The sequence below is a fragment of the Fulvia fulva genome, chromosome 4 (genome assembly GCF_020509005.1).
Source record: "Fulvia fulva chromosome 4, complete sequence".
NCBI classification, from domain to species: Eukaryota; Fungi; Ascomycota; class Dothideomycetes; order Mycosphaerellales; family Mycosphaerellaceae; genus Fulvia; species Fulvia fulva.
In genome coordinates, this window is record NC_063015.1 from 3,346,765 (window position 1) to 3,367,238 (window position 20,474).

General features: G+C 50.1%; 4 protein-coding genes across 4 annotated transcripts; 2 read left to right on the plus strand and 2 right to left on the minus strand.

The window, feature by feature from the left end:
• Positions 1-2,652: 2,652 nt before the first annotated feature.
• On the plus strand, positions 2,653-4,490 carry CLAFUR5_04691 (Apoptosis-inducing factor 1; the record flags this gene model as incomplete). Its single annotated transcript, XM_047903839.1, has 2 exons — positions 2,653-2,953; positions 3,004-4,490. 2 exons carry the CDS (start codon positions 2,653-2,655, stop codon positions 4,488-4,490), a joined length of 1,788 nt encoding a protein of 595 aa, XP_047761387.1.
• Positions 4,491-4,568: 78 nt separating this feature from the next.
• CLAFUR5_04692 (Uridylate kinase) lies at positions 4,569-5,459 on the minus strand (the record flags this gene model as incomplete). The annotated part of the gene is made up of 2 exons (XM_047903840.1): positions 4,569-4,885; positions 4,940-5,459. The coding sequence occupies 2 exons, from the start codon at positions 5,457-5,459 to the stop codon at positions 4,569-4,571; spliced, it is 837 nt and encodes a 278-aa protein (XP_047761386.1).
• Positions 5,460-9,540: 4,081 nt separating this feature from the next.
• CLAFUR5_04693 (Dothistromin biosynthesis peroxidase dotB) lies at positions 9,541-10,998 on the plus strand (the record flags this gene model as incomplete). Its single annotated transcript, XM_047903841.1, has 4 exons — positions 9,541-9,814; positions 9,871-9,930; positions 9,987-10,189; positions 10,246-10,998. 4 exons carry the CDS (start codon positions 9,541-9,543, stop codon positions 10,996-10,998), a joined length of 1,290 nt encoding a protein of 429 aa, XP_047761385.1.
• Positions 10,999-11,875: 877 nt separating this feature from the next.
• On the minus strand, positions 11,876-12,465 carry CLAFUR5_04694 (uncharacterized protein; the record flags this gene model as incomplete). The annotated part of the gene is made up of 4 exons (XM_047903842.1): positions 11,876-11,980; positions 12,039-12,198; positions 12,263-12,306; positions 12,343-12,465. The coding sequence occupies 4 exons, from the start codon at positions 12,463-12,465 to the stop codon at positions 11,876-11,878; spliced, it is 432 nt and encodes a 143-aa protein (XP_047761384.1).
• Between the last annotated feature and the right edge of the window lie 8,009 nt (positions 12,466-20,474).

Here is a 20,474-nt window from a genome sequence, read left to right on the forward strand (position 1 = left end):
CTCCATCAACCACAACCCAACCGGACGTCATAGTGCGGCCGGCTCGTATGAGTGTCTGGTACATGACGCCCGTGACAGGAGTTAGCAAGAGCCTTACGAGACCAGAAATTGGAAGGTTGAGGCTCGTCCTGGCTACCGTCCCGTCCAAACACGAGGCACCAGCCCAGCGCTAGTGACTTGTTCAGTCATGGGCCATGCCAAGCATGAGCTATTCTCCATGCACCCCCGTAGACTCAAGCTCGTTCCAACCGAGATGGCAAGGACCATGTTTGATGTGGGCTCCATGAACTATTGGTGGGTCCCGCTCAATATTACTCCAGAATCTTCCACCTTCGCGGCGTGAGAAGCGGACACTCGCCCTCGTTGAACATTTCTCAGGTCCAGGGTGACGGGACTCCGTGGTCGTGCATTACTGCAAGATACATCAGTGACACCAAACAAGCATCCGGCGACAGGGCGGCACACAACGGCAATGCAACCGTCTGTGCAGCCTTTCGGTACCCGGTCCGGAGTCGTATTATGTAGTAGTGCTTGAGAACAACAATAGAACAACGAGGCGAGTCGTGCGCCAAGATGGCTGATCGTCCGTATTAAGCACAAGACATGTGGGCAGACTGCACGCAAATTTTCTCTCGTCTCCCAAGCTAAGGCAGGTACGACACGGCGGTGGTTGATGCTACCGTGGGGTCTTGTCACAAAGCTCGTTTCTATTTTGAGGTCGATGTTGCGCAGGGGAAACTAGCTGTCCTGTGCCGTGATTTGCTCAGAGCCCGATCCACTTCGCGCGGGAGGGTCGTGTTTAAGAAAGAAAAATGGTCCAGTCCGATGGCTCGAAATGTGTTTAGCCAAAGCCTATTTCGACTTCGTAGAAGGGAAACCGGCTTCACACGCCGTTGAGATGCGTTGACTGTCGTATCTCTGTTATATCCTCCGAAGCAGTCTTCAGCCTCAGTATGGTGTTGTTGAGCGTTGTTCGGCATGCACACAGCTGACAGCGGCAAATGCTGCTGGAAGATGATCAGATGTTCTGAGGCCAGGAACCTGTCCAGCCGGGACAACAACCCCTTGCTCCGCGGTCATCAAGGCAAGCCGTGATAGTGGAGCAAGATGCGTTCAATGGCTTGAACTATAGCACGAGCAAACATGGTCTCCCTGTTGCTCTCAGTCAGTTCTCAAAGATACGCTACGATGCGTATTGCCTTGCATCCAATAGAATGAGAAAGTGTATTCACGAAGGAACAACGACTGCCAGCTTGTCCTTATATCGTGTACCTCTACAAATGGTTCGCCGTGTGTGCTTCATCGTATCGCAAGATCTGTGCGAATCATGAGCCTCAAGAGCAACCGACGATGGTCCTCGTGATGCAGAGCAGAAAGCAATATCGACTCTTTTGGGCGATACAAAACACGGTGTCGCAAAGCTACAAAGCTGGCAGGTCCTCGGTTCGAGATGGCATTGGAGGAGAATCTGGGTACGCGCATATAGGCCAGCCAGCTGTTTATTGAAAACCCGTGCAGACGCTGCAGACATAGCACCTTGCGACAGCTCCGTCGTCCACCTGTCCGGGCTGCTCGCCGTCACAGTCGCTGACAGGCACCAGAAGGCTGGTCACCTCCTGCATCGACACAATCGCACGGTGCTCCAGCGTTCTAGCCCAGCATCCAGATGTTCATCGCCTCGATCTCTGTGCATGGCTTCCGTACCATGACATGACATCCGGAGCGACTCGCATGGGCCATGGCAGCGCGAAGACGTTCTGGGACCCATGGTCTTTCCACCGGCGTTCGCAACGAAGACTTCCACATGATGGTGGCATCCGGATCATGTTCCATGGCCCCACGAATGGTTTTTGACGGCGGTCCACGACGTTGATGCCTATGATGTCTGTCCAGCCTCTGTTTCTTCCACGCACGAGTCCAGATCCATGGGCAGACTCAAGGCGTTGAGAAGGCGTTCCAGTAAGCGCGAGACGGTCACGCTGGCCACGACGCGTCATCTCAGCTGCACCGTCAGCCGTCGTGCATCCCGTTGTCGTGTTGTCTGCAGGTGTCTTGTCTGGTCGCGCGGAGTCTTTCTTTCCACCACGTCGCCTTTGCCAATTGCGCCTGCTCTGTCATTGGTTGACATGTCTTCATCTCAAGCGTTCAGACCGTCCAGACATGTGCTTCAGTCTGGCGAACAGTGGCTCTCTTCTCTAAGCATCCCATGGTAGCATCCTCGCCCTCTTGCCTCTGGTCGTTGCGAGGTATCACGTACGTATCAGTCCTCCAAGATGCAGACCGTCGAAGCACTCTGGAGGTTTGCGTGTCCTGATGCCAAGAGCCCAAAGTAATGTGGCATATCAATGCCTTTGAGCAAAACGTGCTGTGATTGGGTCTGACCAGATTGTTTCTATCACGCACATCCTCTTCCACTCTGCACCAAGGCTGCCATCATGATGCTGCTGACCAACATCAGGACAACGACTGGAGTGAACGAGAGGAGCCGACAGCTGCGAGCTTATCGATTATGCACGATTGCATCACCATGTCGTACTGTTTCTAGCCAATGAGAAGGAGTCAAGCGGTAATCGATGTGCAAGCACGACGAATGACATGAATATACATGGAGCTGTGCTGGCAACGCATTGAGCTGCCCCTCCAAGCACCTCGATGCAATCGACGCGTACCTTTGTCTCTTCGCTCCTCCGCCGACCTTACACCCAGCCATTGACTGCAGCGAAGCAGTCGTTCACTGCACGACCGACACGACCTTTCTCCGCTACGACACGAGCCATGGCTACCGAATACAAGCTTAAAGGCATCACCAGCCTTGATGGCCTGAAGAACGGCCAGACACAGGAGGTTGAGGTTGAAGGTGTTGAAGAGGGCAAGGTCTTGCTGGCCAAGGTCAAGGATGAAGTGCATGCCCTGTCGCCCAAGTGCACACATTACGGAGCACCACTCTCCAAGGGTATTGCAATTCTGCAATAGGTGATGTCGTAATGTGCTAATGATCCCCAGGTGTGCTCACGCCCGACGGCAGACTGACCTGTCCATGGCACGGAGCTTGCTTCGATGTCAAGACTGGTGACATCGAAGACGCCCCAGCACCAAACCCGCTACAGAAGTTCAAGATCGTGCAGAAGGATGGCGAGGTGTACATCAAGGGTAGCCGAGAGCAGATCTTGGCCAACAAGAGGACATTGAACATCAAGTGCCAGGCAAAGGGCAACGACCATGTCGTCATCATTGGACGAGGAAGTGGTGCATTTGGTGCCATCGACGGTCTAAGAGCAGGTGGGTACACCGGACACATCACGAGCATCGCCGAGGAAGACTACCCACCAATCGACCGAACGAAGCTATCAAAGGCGTTGATTACGGATGTGTCGAGCATTCAGTGGCGAACACCAGAGACCTACAAGGAAGCCGATGTCACCTTCGTGCAGGGCCTGGCTGAGTCCGTCGACTTTAGTGGTCAGAAGGTCAAGACGAAGAATGGCAAGGAGTTCAGCTACACCAAGCTCATCCTCGCGTCAGGTGGCACACCCCGACATCTTCCTCTCGATGGCCTCAAGGATGATCTCAAGAACGTCTTCCTGCTGCGGACACCCCAGCATACCCAAGAGATCATGAAAGCTGCTGGTGAGGACGGCGCAAAGAAGGTCGTCGTCATTGGAAGCAGCTTTATCGGTATGGAAGTGGGCAATGCTCTTGCTGGCAAGAAGCACAATGTCTCGATCATCGGCATGGAGTCGGAACCAATGGAGCGTGTCATGGGCACACAAGTCGGCAGCATCTTCCGCAAGATTTTGGAGCAGAACGGCGTCAAGTTCTACATGGGTGCGTCAGTCGAGAAGGGCGAGCCAAGCAGCAGGGATCCTAGCTCGATAGGGTCAGTGGTACTCAAGGATGGCACGAAACTCGAGGCAGACTTCGTCATCGAGGGCGTCGGTGTCCGCCCTTCGACAGACTACCTCCAGAACAATAGCTCCATCAACCTCGAGAAGGACGGCTCCGTCTCAGTTGACGATTCATTCGCAGTCAAGGGCCTGAAGGACGTCTGGGCCATCGGTGACATTGCAACATACCCCTACAACGGACCCGGCGGCAACGGCAAACCCGTCCGCATCGAGCACTGGAACGTCGCCCAAAACATGGGCCGCTCAGTCGCCCTCTCGATCAACAGCCCTGGCTCCAAGCCAAAGGCTTTCATCCCCGTCTTCTGGTCTGCGCTCGGCGCTCAGCTACGATACTGCGGTCACACTCCTAATGGCTTCGACGATGTTACCATTCATGGCAACACTGACGTCAGCGAAGGCAAGCAGAGCTTCGTGGCGTACTACAACAAGGGCGAGGACATTGTCGCAGTGGCTAGCATGATGAGAGATCCGTACATGACGCAGAGCGCGGAACTTATGAGACGAGGTAAGATGCCGACGAAGAGCGAGATTGCGAAGGGCGTGGACATTATGGAGATTAGTGTGCCGGCTGAGGTGAAGATATGAGCAGCGATGGTAAGTAGCCGAACGAAATATGAATGAAACACCCATGAAATGAAAAGATATCAAGTCCAATGCAGCCTCTCATGCCTTCTCCTCTTCACCCAAGATATCTCGCAACGTCGCCCTCACGTCGTCCGCCACACTCTCAACATCCCGATCCCCATCAACTCTCACCACTTTCCCTTCCGCCTTCGCCGCTTTCAACACCTCAGCAGTATTCTCCCGGTACGTCCGCATTCGCTCAGCTATGTTCGCCGCGCCCGCCACATCGTCAGAACGAGCTCGTTTCTCCAATCGGCGGACCAGAACCTCTTCCGGCACTTCCAAACCCACGATCCGACGAATGGGAGCCACAATTTCTTCGAAGAGACGATAGGGCATGATCGCTCGTGGGAACCCTACGTCTCATCAGCATGCTCTCGCCCTTCTCTTCACTTGATTCTCGGATTCACCATCTAACACAACCACCGTCCCACTCTCCACTCTCTCCAAATTCCTCTTCAGGATCCTGACCGTCATATCCGGTGGTCCCAGCCTTCCAGCTAGCATGTTCTCCTGCAGAAGTGAGGCATACGGACTGGCGGAGTCTTGCATTTCTTCGCGTGGCATGTCGCCGATGCTGATGTGGTGGATTCTCTTGGTGGGAAAGTGAGTAGTGAGGTGGGTGGATTGGGTTCCTTTTCCGGAGGCTGGGCCGCCGAGGAGGGAGATGATTGTGAGGTTCGTGGTAAGAGACATGGTCAGATTGGGTCCGATGGTGGAGGTGGAGGTCAGGTAAGGCGGTGGGTTTGTGTAGGAGAGGCTGAAGGATTCGCAGGTTGCAGACGTGGTGAAGGCTGTGTATGGCGACGGTGCTGTAGTTGATGATGTCTCGCGAGGATGTTTGTGAATCTGATATGCATGTGATGGCAGTGGCGGAGGCATTGGTGACTCAACGGCTTGAGAAACAAGAGTGTGTCGCGGGTGAAGCATCGCGATTCCTCCTTAGTCGCAGTGATGGCATAGCGGGTGTGGGTGAAGTAGGTTCTCGGCCGTCGATGTGGTTCGACTGCGGGTAGTCAGCTCATTTGCCTGTGAGTCACAGTGGCCGCCTAGGCACTGTGGTTGTCGTGGGGAGCGACCGATGCACGAGGCGCTTCTTGGTTTGAACAGCGTCGTAGTATCGCGTCGAGCATTGCGGAAGGTCGCGTCAAGCAGTAGAGTCACTTGATGGGATGCGACGGCACCGCGATAGGCAGAGGATCATATACATGTGCGTTTGGGAGTCGGTGGCATGAAGTAGATGAGTTCGTATGCACAGTAGTATGGGAATCTTAATGTCCCTGCATTGTGTACCGTTGCACGCGCGCGCAGCTGCATACTTTTGTGATGAGAAACAGCATGCACGAAGCGTGGGTGATGCAATGCAGTCTGAGGACAGAAACACGCACAATAGGCAGAAAGGGGCAGAAGGAATTGTTACACCTTGAAAATGTGGGGAGGCAACAGTACAAGACGCTGCAGGATCCAGCGTGGCTTGACGCTCCGCCCCAGTAGGGTTGAGCTGAGAGCCAGGCCACGAACGATGCAACGAGGCAGCGCGACCGGCAGTGGCGAGGACGAAACGGCAGCCAGGCAGAGGTAACAACACCATCACCGAACCTCATGAGCAACGCCATGAACACGAGAAACGAACGGGCGGGGAAGGCATTGGAAGCAAAGCGCGAGACACAGAAACAGTCGGATTCAGAACACTACATACCAAGCCATCCACATGTCCAACTGACTGCTGCAGCAGAAGCCCTCCAGTCCCAGGCCCGTAGGCACCGGAAATCTGATGGGCCTCCTCTTTAATAGGTTACCCTGCCTGTAGCATTACAATGGTCTTAGGTGAGAGAAGGAAGGATCGTAGGTGAAGCGGCGCGGCGGCGAAATGAAGACGGAATCTAAGGAGGTCAACTCAGGTGCTCAGGACGGAAAAGAAGAAAAGGAAGTTCTCAGGTGTCTAAATGTCCAATCAACTATTTCCAGCATATCTGAGAGCAAGGTCAGTGGAGGTCTCAGAAACGCGAAGAGGAAAAGTGCTCACAAAATTCCCGCCTCCTTCAACATCTTGTAAATTTTTTTCTTATATTTTTTCGCCGCTCTTCTCTCTCGTCGGTCGTCGCGCCAGTCGTGGAAGCGCTGGCGCCACGCGCGAACCGCCTCACAAGCCCGACCCATCGTGATGGGGAGCCAGCTGCCGGGGTGAGTGTCGGGTACGGTCTTGAGAAAAAGAAAGGAAAGAAGAAGAGGAAGGGAAATGGAGGGAAGCGGGCATTTAAAGGGCGCGGCCAGCCTGCACAAGCCAGCTATGCCAATGTCGGATAGCTGTTCAGCAGCATGATTGATTGTGTCGTCATGACGAATAGGAAGCGCTGCTGTCACCTGTATCCAGATGTATAGATGGTTGTAGCCAGTGAGAGCTCTGCAATGGCTTGCTTGTCACGAGCAACTTGCGCAGAACCAAGGCTGTGAGGTCCTGTTTGGGCAACGCGCCAGCGAGAGGTATCCCCAGCGAATGATGCTCGTCTCAGCCTCGTAGCACGATGCCATATTTGTGCAGAGCTTCCCAACACGTCTACCGACAGAACAATTCGGCGAGCGATGTCGGTGTATGGAATCGATCTGCGATTGCTGAGCCTCTCTGAACCAATTGAGCCTTGCTCAGAAGAGACTTGTGGTTGGAGAGGGACTGACAATGGCAAGATCCGGCTGTATCGAAGCGCGTTGTGCAGTGCATGTCTTGATCGCTCCGTAATGTGCAAAGCTGCTTGCCGCAGTCTGATGCCGTTCAGTCACACACTCGTAGAAGGGTGATTACACTGCACAACGCGCTCCAGACGTGGATTTTCTATTTGTAAATTATCGGTCCTCTCCTGGTTTGAGGTCGGCCGTGCAAGGGCAGTCGCCAAACCCGCAGCGACACGAATGTCAACGGCAGTAGCAGCCCAATGGAGGAAGCGATGGCGTATCCTCGGTTGAACGTGCTTGCACTGGGCCGCAATATCTCCCCAGGCATTGCCAGCGTTGTATTGAAAGCAGGTACGCCCTTCGTGAAGTCTCGCAGCCTTTGATCCAACTCTTCCGTGCATGCGTCTATGTCTTCTCCATGGCGCGCGTTCGGGGCCGCCCTCTCGACATCCTGCATGTGGTCCTTGGTGGTGCTATGGTCTCATCGAGTGTGGAATCATGCTATCCTATCATCCATTGCCTGGGGCGAGTCTTCATGGCGAGACAATTCTTCGGCGCATGAAGGACTCACTGGGTCGCACTACTACTTCAAGATCATTTGCCGATTCTACAAGCGTGTCTTCGAGCAGACAGGATCTGCCCGTAGACACGTACGACGACACGATCAGGCGCGTGAGCGAGCGATGGCAGCAGTCCATAGGATGCGCTTCGTATCCGCTTCGTATCAAGAGCAGTGATCAGGAGAAGTAGCATGGAATCGGGAAGGAAGTGCAATCAAAGTTGGCGGGATATGCATGAATGCCTGGCGTATGTTGGTGTTTCAAAGAATTGCGGCCTGACCAGAACGACTTTCGACACAACAACATCATCTTCGCCTCGAAACACCGTCTCATTTCAATGAACACGGCCTACCGGATCAAGAGTGTCGCTACGCAGGATAGTAGCATCGTCACATTCACGCAATACCGGCAGTCAGGCACATGCAGAACGCTCAGCAACGATCATCATTCGGTGGCGGCATGGTATTGTATCGCAACATACGAGCGATCAGGACCACCTCCGCCACTTCCTCGCACATTGAGGCCCTAACCAGTACTTTCGGCAAGCTGGCGAGCTACTACCCGGACGAGACCTTTTCGCTAGCCGTAGAGCTCGACCACCAGGAACGGGCAGCGTACGAAGCAATCTTGATACAGTCGATGACCAGGTGCCGAGCAACGTCAGGAGAAGTGTCGATGACAATCGAGGTGACGTGCTCTCCAGGGCGTACATCTTGAGCCCCGGAAAAGCTATCACTCACGCCTTGGACCCTGGGCGATAAAATGGATTATTCCAGCCACCCAAGGATCCACAGATCGGATGTCTGTCATAATTGGTGCATCTCGTGGCTTAAGCCTTTGCGCCCATGTCTAAGCCCCAAGCTCTCGGTCACAACTGGACAGTGGAAGGGCGAGATCCATCTCTAATGCCCTCAGACTTGGTCGCGCGGAGTGCCGACTTTCTTCCAGGCAGTGCTGTCAGCCCGAGAAAAATTTCCCGAGACAGTCTGCTGAGCGTCTCGCCCATATCTGAGTCTGTAAAATCCCGATGCTACTCCTCAACCAGACTGCCGGTGGCGTCTAGTGAAGTCGTCCTCTTTACCAGTGACCTCAAATGATTAGTAACTTCAGCTCGAACACCGAGTAACAACAGTCACCATGTCACGGAGCACGACGTCGGCATTGTTTCTTCCATATTGTTGCATCGGCCGATGCGGCATAGGCGGCGATCATCTCGAGTCGCCGCTATGAGACCGTCCTACTAAGGTTACTATCAACGCAGATGAGATCCAGGGCAGACGGCGTGGACCGGGCGCAGCGCCACTTCTCCAGGCTCTCCATCATTCTCCGCACTCTTTACGACGCCGTCGACGCTCCTTCGAGGCTTAATTGCTCTATACCAAGCATCGCTGGACAACATCACTGCGGCTTTTTGTTGCCAAGGCTGCGGCTTCAGCTTGAAGTGTAGTAGCAAGTCTTGGTAGGCGATCTTTTACTACACACAGCATCTACCGGCAGCACTAGGCCTGCAAGCACGTGGCTCAAGAGACATGATGTAGCATAGTGAACCAGATTCCACTAAGTGTTAGCTGTATGTGGGGATTACCGGGCGTTGCAGCTACGCCATATCGAGAAATTGCCGAAACTTGGTAGCAGTGGTACAACGAGATGTTAGCAACACCGCACCGGTGATTGGTGTCGTCGCACACATATATGTATGCGACGCAGTACCTGGTCGCTCGTTCTTTCGCCTTCCCGATCAATCACACTCTTAGATTATCACTGAATCAACGACCTCCAATATGAAGTTCTCGGCTGGGCTCACTCTCTCGGCGGCCAGCTATGCAGCGGCATGGCCTATGGTTGCGGAAATGAACGCAAAGATGCTGGAAGCTGAACTAGTCAAGCGCGAAGAACCACCACCACGAGCACCCGCCTTCGTCATCGATCGCCCGAACACTGGACTGCCACCCAGGCCATTCGACGCAGAAGATCAGTTTGTCGACGTTCGGCCAGGGAGTGGACATGAATGGGCTGCTCCAGGACCTGGCGATATTCGCGGCCAATGCCCTGGACGTATGTAACGCCTGTCATGCTGTGCAAGCGTGTCAATCGCTGACCTCAAGTCCCAGTTAATGCCGCAGCCAACCATGGATTCCTGAACCGTAACGGAATCTCGACCATCACGCAAGGTATGTTAACTCTCCGGCCTGCTCCTGCTTGTTAGATTACTGATGCTGCTTCACAGCTATTGATGGCCTTGGCGCGGCCTATGCTATGGCACCGACGCTGTCTGCCTTCCTGGCAATTGTCGCCGTCGGATTGGGTGGAGACCCAATCACGCAGCGATGGTCGATTGGCGGTTCTTTCGCGCCATCGCTACCGCTCTTCCCAGCACGGGGTATTGCGGGCACGCACAACAAGTATGAGGGCGACGCATCGATCATGCGAGTAAGTGGTCAATTTCTTGACGGGCCGTCCATTCTTGTGCTAATACACCGGTCCAGGGCGATGCGTACCTGAACGGCGGCAACGTCGGAGTACTAGAGCTCCGCCGATTCGAGCACATGTGGAACCTTGGCGAGACCTTTGGCTTCGCTGAAGCTGCTGCGCAATCCGACTACAACACCCGCTGGTCCATCATGAACAACCCATACTACTTCTCCGCACCATTCTCCGGCTTGATTGCCCCAGCCGCACACAACTTGGTAATAAACTTGATGTCGAACCACAGCGCCGAAGTACCAGGCGGCACTCTTACCCGCGAAGTCTTGAAGTCTTTCTTCTCCGTCACTGGCGATGCTCCCGGCTCGTTCACCTGGGTAAAAGGCCACGATAGGATCCCAGAGAACTGGTATCGCCGCAACTCAGCCGATGGGCACACCATCGCCGAGGCGGTTGTCGACGTGAACATCAACAACCTGGCCTACCCTGGCACCATCCGATTCGGCGGTAACACGGGCACAGTCAACTCATTCGCCGGCGTCGACTTGCAGGACATTACCGGTGGAGCCTTTAACCTTGCCGACTTGGCCGATGGTAACAACGGTGCATGTTTCCTCTTGCAAGCTTCTTTGGCAGGTTTCCCTGACGCTTTTGACCCGGCTCTTGGTCTGTTGGGAAGCGTTCTCGGGTGGGCTACACAGCAATTGGGACCAATTGGTCAGAACCTCGGGTGCCCGCAACTCAACATGTTCAACAACAACCTCTTCGACTCTTTCCTAGGTGCTTCCTACACCGGAAATGGCCAAGGGCAGTAAAGAGGCCCGACGAAGCCGTAGCTCACTGTTAATATATATGATGTATCATGAAGGAATGATATAATGATCGAAAGTACCCTGTATCAGTGCCGAGCGACAACATTCATGGTACGTCCCTGCATCCATAGGTCGCAGGTATCCTCAATGCCGTGTGCGTGGTACGAAAGGACGGCCAGAACTTGTCCTTCTTGCCAGGTAGTGTCCACGCTCGGAGCTGTATTTGGTTGATCTTGAGGAGCCTTCTGACTACGATAGAGACCGGACCACAGAAGACCTGGATCGCCATTGAGTGAGCAGCATTGGCGCCAGTGAGCAAAGTAGCTGATATGTCTTGCCAAGTCACTAAACCAGCACATATTCTTTGCGACATTGATGCAAATGATGCTCTTTACCTTGATCCACTTCCGTGAAGTAACTCAACGAATCAGCAGTGACCCAGACCGTCGCTCGCCCGAATACACGGTAGATATAACCAGAGGGTTCCTGCCCTGTGCCTTAAGACCTTGAGGCTTGCCAGCTTACGCGATTTCACCAGTCCCCGATATCTTCGAGCTGTAACGACTCCGGCCACCAGCAGAACGATTCGGCTGCACGATATCCCTGTTTTCCCTTTATAGGCAAGAGTCGTTGACACGGCCTCCAAATGCGGTGCCTGCTTGTTTAGCTTGGATCATGGAGTCACCGCTAGAGTTGATAGGGCCTGTATCTCGAAGTTCGCAATGCCATTGCCGCCATATCATACACAGAACAATACATAGCGGGTGACCAGTATCTTGAGTCCTCCCACGAGAGTGCAAAGATTTGCTTCGGGACTCGATGTCGGACCGTTCTCCCCTTCAATTTCCTCCGATGGGAATGCCCAAAACATCCGCTTTTGTCACGTCGACACGGACGGTCTCAATCTCGCAATCGGAGAGGTCGAAATCGAAGGAACCAGCGCGTTCGCGCCGACTGGCAGCGGAACCACGCGAGGCCCGACTGTCTGTACGTATGTCAGTGATCGGCGTCTCCTCCTGTTCGCATTCGTCTCCTCAGCTTACAACGTCCAAAGCGATAGAGCTAGTGCCGTTGGCAGAATTTGTTGTAGGCGGATTGTTTCTTGGGTCGGTCTTGTACAGGACCTGTCGGATCAAGGGTCCCTCAATGTCGGTGGTGCTTTCGTCCAAGCCGACTGGGAGGTATGGTAACCCAAAGAGGGAGCTGAAGACAATCTGCTTAGTGGAGCCCGCGCAAATGTCCCAAGGATAGTTGCGCAAATACATACACCAACGTCTTTACACCGTCTTTGGTTTCAAGTTGCTGAAGGTACTCTGTCGTCGCTCAGGGTCCCAAATCGCTCAAGGCCCTGGCCAAGCCCGTCGTTATGCTGGAGCGGAAAGCATCCGAGCATTGCGCATTGCGCTCGAGGAGAGGGCTCGCGAGCGTGGAGCCTGCGAGAGTCATCAACAGGACAGTCGGTGTATGCATTGCGATTATAGTTGGGATGAGTATTCCGATGGTGGAGCCTTGGGGTAGTTGGACAAAGTCTTCCCTTATGTACTTACCGTTGCGTTGAATCAGTTCGCCCATTTGCCAATCGCTAGGCCTGGAGTAGCAATTTTGAGGCTTTAAAAGCAGACACCTTTGTGCAGATCGTTAGCACAGTTTGTAAATGCTCGCCGCTGAAGTCATGCTGTAGCGAGATCCAAAGGATGTCAAAGGCCATCGCTATGCTGGGGAAGTCCAGAATCTCTTCACTGAGCCTAGCGGCATCGTGCTATTATGCAAGGCCAGGGTATCGACGACGATCTCAGCTGCTGATCCAACATGTCGCTTGTGGCCTGATGGAGTTGCGCTGGTCGCTGCGCGAGTTGTGCATCACACTGGTCTGCAAATTAGCCAGAATCACGGCGGGAGGTATTTCGTACCATTCTGAGCTCCATCAGCTTCGCGATACTTCAGCGTGTACCAGTCCACTACTTTGAAGTCATCACACCACCGCAAGGCACATTGCTCACTTCCTTAGACACGGCAAGTACGCCGTCTACGTTGAGAAGCTCTGCCTGAAGCGGTATTTCTGCATTGTCCGCGAATGGTAAGCGGCAAGTGCGAGCGCTGCGAAGCGCGATCTGCACACGTCACAAGTGGAAAGTCCTATGTGCCGTTGAGCAACGACGGTTTCCGCGCTCTTACCACAGCCATTGTTGGCACCGCAGCCTGCTGAGCACTTGCTAAGGTGCTGTCCAATGCACTGAAAAGAGGGAGCGGAACAGTCCGGGTGGAGTAGCGCAGCAATCAGCTTCATCGTGTCTTTGGCTGTGTTCTTCGACCATATCATGGCGGACATGTGGTGTATTCGTCTTTGAGGCTGCTCGGAGAAGCAAGACCGCAAAATGGACAGCCCGGATAGCTGCAGAGATGTAGAGAGTTGTAAAACAGATACGTGGTGGCCGGCCGTGCAGACGCAGTTCTGTTTGCTGCCACCGGCACTGTTGTAGCAACGTCGTTGAGTTCCCGACATAGGGAAGTGCGATGGCGATGTAAATAAGCAGCGTAGGGCTTCGTGTGATGTTGGATGGTTAAGAGATGCGGCGATGGAACGGGTGACTGGCAAGCTCGGCGAGCGTGTTTGACCCTCCGCCAATCACATGAAGGTCTTGTCGGCCCGAACAACTCCGAACCGAAATTCACTTCCCGCAAGCACGGGCTTCACAAGCAAAATTTGCAAAAGAAGATTGCACAACGCTGCGGGGCAAAAACATGCAACCAGACACACAGACATACGCCGGGACCACGGCTTTCTTTACACAAATCGAAGCGCATTTACGAGGAGACAAACGCAGCGAACCTGCAGCTACGCGCCCGCGCGATCGCGCGCGCAATCGCCCTCGAAAGAGACCTAGAAACACGACGGTCAAAGAAAGGGGAAGACCCTGAAATTTGCGGCGACCTTCCCCTTTAGGAAGGAAGCAATTCCAATGGACATCGACACTACCCCGTCCTCCCCGGACCTACTCTCGCAACAACCAAGGACCCCGACACAACTACAGCGTAACAAACGCCCGATTATACATGGCAATACACCCGTCCGCCCAAGTCCATTCGTATTCTCGCAAACACAAAAAAAAGTCCGAAATCGAAAGAAAAATCCTCGATACAAGAGATCTTATCCTAGGAGCATCCGTCCTAGCACAAGGTACCCCGGAACAGAACGACCCTCTTGACCTACTTAAGATCTTCCGTGAGTATACGGAAAAAAGAAGGTCCGTCAAACGTCGTCAATCCTCGTAAAACAAATCAACAACCTCGAAAAAGCGACAAAAAAAATCGAGACTATAGAGAAGCAGCCTCGAACCTACGTAGCGGTTACGGGATCGAAAGTATTAAACACTACGAACAATTCCTAGTGGTCTACTGTCCAAAAGAAGAAACCGACGCCAAAAGAGACAATTCTTAAAAAGAGAATTATTAACGTGCTTTACCACCGAGCGGGCTATACTACCAAGCGGGCCACTTTTACTAAGAACTGTACTACTTCCACTTTAATGACGACGGTATCTTAACACGACGACATCCTATAGAATCGTTACTAGGAGGACAATTCCTCTTTAAGCTTTTCGCTATCTAGCGAGTCTACTTAATAGGTACGTACGTTATACCCCGACTCGCAATATCGCTTATAGCGTCGTAGCCTTAGTACTAGCTGAACACTATCTAGCGACTCTCTACTCACTTTCTACCTCCTAGTATCCTCTAGAGGTATTAATTACGACGCCTTATCGAAGGTTAGAGACCCTCTTGACTAAATGTACTTACGCTTTCGTGCTTTCCGCTATATAAGGGCCTCGTTAGACTTACGTAGCTTACTAATCTCGCTTCGTATAAGAGCTATCTAATACGCTATCTCTTTACTCCCTCTCTATTACCCTATCGAACGACCTTCCTCTTTCTACTACGCCTTTCTAAACCCGTAACGACGCTCTAAGACGTAATGACACCTATTATAAACCCTATCTCGTCGAAGTTATAGGTGTCCTAGTTAAGGATGCTATACTTCTCCTTTATATTACGTATAAGTAAGAACTACTTCTCGATAACGTCTAGATCTTCTATTAGGGCTCGCTAACGATCGTATCTACGTATTATACGAATCTTTAGCTCACGATACCGCCTAATAAACCTGTCTGTCTAATTAAGACTAGCGGGCTTAAGACCCTTCTCTTATAGTAATAAATCGGCTATTACTCGTATACTAGCCTTTAGTAGTAGGAAACCTCTAAGATCTAGCTCGAGTATATACTTAAGTATTACCCTCTCTTCTAGCTCTATAAGCTTCTTCGAATTAGGCTCGTAGTCACTCCGAGGAGGTCGTCTATTTAATCGATACCCTAGTATAGTTCGAGACGCGTCGTATACCTTTATAGCAAGTCGATTCGTAATTGTCGCGTCGCGTTTCGTAGCCTAGACAGCTAAGGTCAGTTTGGCCTCGTTTAGAGACAATATATACTATAATAGTAGATATATAGCTATATCTATAGAAGTGGTATAGTTCTTAGTAAAAGTGGCCCGCTCGGTAGTATAGCCCGCTCGGTAGTAAAGCACGTTATAACTCTTATAAACATAGATAACGAAGTAGACCCGAAACGAACCCGCGACGAAATAAACAAGGCACTCGGTACGACCGCCGTAGTAGCCGTAGTAAGGACAAGGAATAATAACGTCGTACTTACGATAACCGGGAAGGTCTTAATAAACTCTCTACTAGAACAGAAAGAAAAGTAGAGTAACGCCCTTCTAAAGTAAGCTTAGGAGGTAAGAAAAGACGAAGAATAGTACCGAGTAGCTATTTATAGAATCCCGATCGCCGTAGTCCCGGACCTCGCTACCCTTAGCGAAGAGATAGGGAAATATAACGAAGACCTTACTCTCGAAATTTACGGTAAGCTACTCTAGCTAATAACGAATAAAAAGAGACAAATATAACAATATAGCTCCGAAGTAGTCGTATTTAAGATAAAAGAACAGGCTAAGAAGGCTATTCGATTTCGTCTCTACGCGCTCGGACTATCTCTAAAGGTAGAGAAATATATCGTAATCCTAAGAACGATATAATACCCGAACTGCCTCAGTTTTGGATACCTACCGGAGAAATACCGTAGATAACCGAGATGTAAATACCACGTTAAAAGCTACGATACGAGGGAACACTCCTACCTCGAATACGGTAAACGTACTAACTACGAATACGAAGCGGTGAAGTACGTAAACTACGGAAAAGGACACCTAGCTACGGCTAAGGAATATAAGATCTTCCGGTTATTACTACGCCCGAGGACGTAATACCGGAAAACGACTCGATCGACGTAAGGGAACTACGAATACTTTAATATAACCTAAACGGATCGATCGCGGCTACGGAGAGTATCCTAGACCTTATAATTAAACTCGACGTCCGTATTATCTTCGCGTAAGAACCGTAGTTCTTAAGGGAAGAGAACTACAAAAATACGAGGTCAATAAACTACTAGGCCTTCGACTAAGTCCGACTAAAGCTAAAGAATAAGGAGACCCGTCCGAGAGTTATTACGTAGGTCCGAAAGGACTACCCGTACGAAATACAGTAAGGACCTAGCGAAGAAGAACCCGATTACTAATTCCTCGATTTAATTATCGGGAAAGAAACTACCCGGGTTATAAATTGCTATAACGAACGAGATCTCGAGATACGGTTATAAAGGACTATAAACTATATACTCTTTCGAGAAAACCTTTCCTATATACTACTAAACACGATCCTACTCGGGGACCTAAACCTATATTACCCTAGGTAGGAACCTACCTATACCTCGCCGAACGGCTAAGAAATAGTATTTAGAGAGTAGATTAATAGACATTATTTTACTATTTCAAATACTATCGGTAAAGGTACCTTCTTCCGGCCGAATATACTTTAGGAAAGCGTAATCGACCTTACTTTTACAAAAGGCAAACTATAACAAAACATAAGGGACTAGTAAAGGTTACCTACGAATAAGTCGGACTATAAACCGATCTTCTTTACCCTTATTACGTAGGAACCGATAACCCGAGAACAAACCGAAAGGCTCGATTTAAAAAGAGCCGACTAGGAAAAATTTAATAAAGAATACAATATTACGGTTCACCTCGTAAGGCTACACTTAGTGTCACGTGATCTAGTGCGCTAGCGCGCCCGGACCCTAGACCTTGACCTCGACGTTTGCTTTATCGCGGCTTCGCGACTTTCTTATCTTCTCTTCTTCGTAGAACTTATTCGATTCTAAGGTATTAATACGTTTACGCCCTATCTTACGCCTTGTCCGTATTATATAAGACAAAGCTATAAGGCTCCCGGACGAGATTCTACTCCGTAATACTACTCTCGAGAGGCTATAAAGTAACTCTTCTTAAGATACGTCGACACTCGATTTAATAATCGAGGAATTTACGGCTATTATCTAGGAAAGTATAAACGAAGCTGTACCGAGGGTAAGAGTAAGTATAAAATCAAAGGACTAGTAGAAACCGGAGCTAAAAGTGCTACGACAAGACCTAAACCGAAGCTACCGTTCCCTTTAAAAGGAACGAAGCCTAGGTAACGCCGTAAGATACCGACTAGCGAAGAACCTCTACTTTTCGAAGATAAAAGAGGTAAAGAGGGACTACTAGAACTAGTTCCTCGAGAGTAACGATCCGAAAAGCGTCTTTAAGGCAATGTCCTATACGAAGGACAGGCGGAACGAGCAAATACCGAGTATAAGAAACCCGGGAGATAATAAACTCGAAGACACGTTTCTAGGAAAATATAAAGTACTCCGGAAAGGACTCTTCCTACCCCCCCCTCGAAAGGACCTACCAAACTAGACAGGATATACGTAAGGAAACTAGGAATAGCCTAAACTCTCGGAACTAGAACTAGCTACGGTATTTTCTACGAAGAAAGTCAAAGGAAAATCCCTAGGACCGGACGGTATTAGATAAGATATAATCCCGAAAGCCTACGAGGCTATTCCGTAAGTATTCTACCGTACCTTCTCGGCCCTTTTCAAAGCCGGATACTATCCGAAAAAGTGGAGAGAGGCTATAGGAGTAATCCTACGAAAAGCCTCGAAGCCGGACTACTCGATACCGAAAGCCTATCGAGTTATCTCGCTTCTTAACTACCTTAGGAAAGTCCTCGAACGAATTCTCGCGAAAAGGCTTAGCTACCTCGCCGAAACGACGCAGCTCCTTCACGACTTATAACTAGGAGGAAGACAAAAGAAGTCCGCTATCGATACGGCCTTTATTCTCTAGAATACGATCGAAAAAAATAAGCGGAAGAGATATAAGACAAGTATACTATTCCTAGACGTAAAAGGAGCCTTCGAATACGTCGCGAAAAATCAACTTCTTACGGTTATAAAAGTATACCGACTCCCGGCCTCGCTAATAGCTTAGATAGACTCCTTCCTATCGGATAGACAGCTCCGCCTACGATTTAACTCGACAACTAAGGAATTTAGCCCGATAGAGACGGGGATCCTATAAGGAAGCCCTATTTCACTAATACTTTTCCTTATCTATATAAGAGACCTATACGACACCCTAGACGTAGCTATACGTCTACTCTTCTACATTGACGACGTAGCGCTTATAACGGGTTTAATAAGCCTACGGAAAAGCATAAAAACACTCGAAAAAGTAGCAAAAAAAATCTACGACCTAGGAAAAGACAAAGCAATTGAATTCGACCTAGTAAAGACAGAGTTAATCTATTTCACGAAAGAAAAAGACTTAGATAGAGGGATACGACTACCGGGAGATAACTACGTAATCCCGAAACTAGTCGTTAAATAGCTAGGATTCTACTTCGACTAGAACCTCTCGTTCAAAACGTACATCGCTATAAGAACGTCATAAGTCGATAAGTATTCGAAAGGATGTCCCGACTAGCTAGTACGGGCTTCGGACTCTTAGTAAACGCTCTAAGGAGAATATATAGAGCGTGTATAGTAAGTATAGTAGACTACGGGTCTCTAGTATAGATAGAGGTCAAAATCCTAAAGGCAAAGATTAGGCCCCTATAAGGACTTCAAAACAATATAACCAAAAAATACTAGGGGTGTTTAAGACGGCCCCTACGCTAGCCTACGAAATTGAAAGCGCTTTACTTCCCCCGGGTCTTAGGCTAGAAAGATCGGCGCTATTATACGCCGCGAGGATAGGAAGCCTTCGACAAAATCACCGTATCCGATAAGAATTACGAAGTAACCCCGGAAGGAGAAAAGAAACCCTCCTAGAAAAACCGACGCTAGCCCTCGCTACCTACTTTAACGAGGACGAAATCGAAAAAAAAGAATACCTTCTCACCCCGTAGGATAATGCCCCCTTTAACCTTACTATAATAGAGAGCTAAAGCGAAGGCCCTCGTAAAACAAAAAAAGAGATAAAAAAATTATATAAGAACACGCCGAAAAGAAATAGTACGTAGCTACGGATAGAGAAAAGCCCTCGAAATATTCACGTACATTCGAAAGACAAACCGCCGGAGAGCTCCGAAAGGAGATAGGGAAGATAGAAGCTAAAAGGGTAACTACGAGTGCCTTCTTCTAAATCAAAATCGGACACGGCTATATTTAAAGCTATCTCTAAAGATTCGGCCTTACGACAATAGATAGATGCCGCTACGGGCAGCGCGAATCCCCTAAACACTAACTACTTTACTACGAGAAATACAAAACCTAAAGGTAACCCCTTAAAAAAATATTCGAACTATATACCCTTATAATCTAACTACTACTCTATATAGAAAAAGGGATAACGTTTACTCTACCCTTCCTAAGGGATATAGGAATAGCGACCCGTAAGAAACACCTTAAGAGAAGGAGAGTAGAAGAAGAAGAAAAAGAGGACGAAGAGGAGGAGGAGGAGGAGGAGGAGGAGGAGGAGGAGGAGGAGGAGGAAGAAGAAAACTAGCCTTTACGGCTCACAAATTCAAAAAACAAAGAGTTTCGTTACGAAGTAGAATACCTCGAACAGGGGACACCCTAACGAGAAGGATACGATTGTTACTACTACGTAGTACCGTGTTATACAGTCCCTGACTTTTATATAGCACGAAAATGGAACAAACAAACAAGTAAACAAACAAACAAGCAAACAAACAAACAAGCAAACAAACAAACAAGCAAACAAACAAACAAGCAAACAAACAAACAAGCAAACAAACAAACAAACAAAAACATGTAACACAAGGGATTCCTACGTGGTCACCTACCGTAGTACTAGTCTTATAGTCTAATACTTAAGTACGCTAGAGCGAACGAACTGTAGTCGACTTAAGGTGGCTCGCTCCTGTTATTACCTACTAGAAGTATACGATTTCGGGTTACTAGGAACTCCGAAGATCTTATTTATAACTGTCCGATTAGTGTCCTTCTAGACAGTAGCTTTCGAATCCTAGTATCTAGATTCCGTAACCGGGTTTCCGGTCTCTA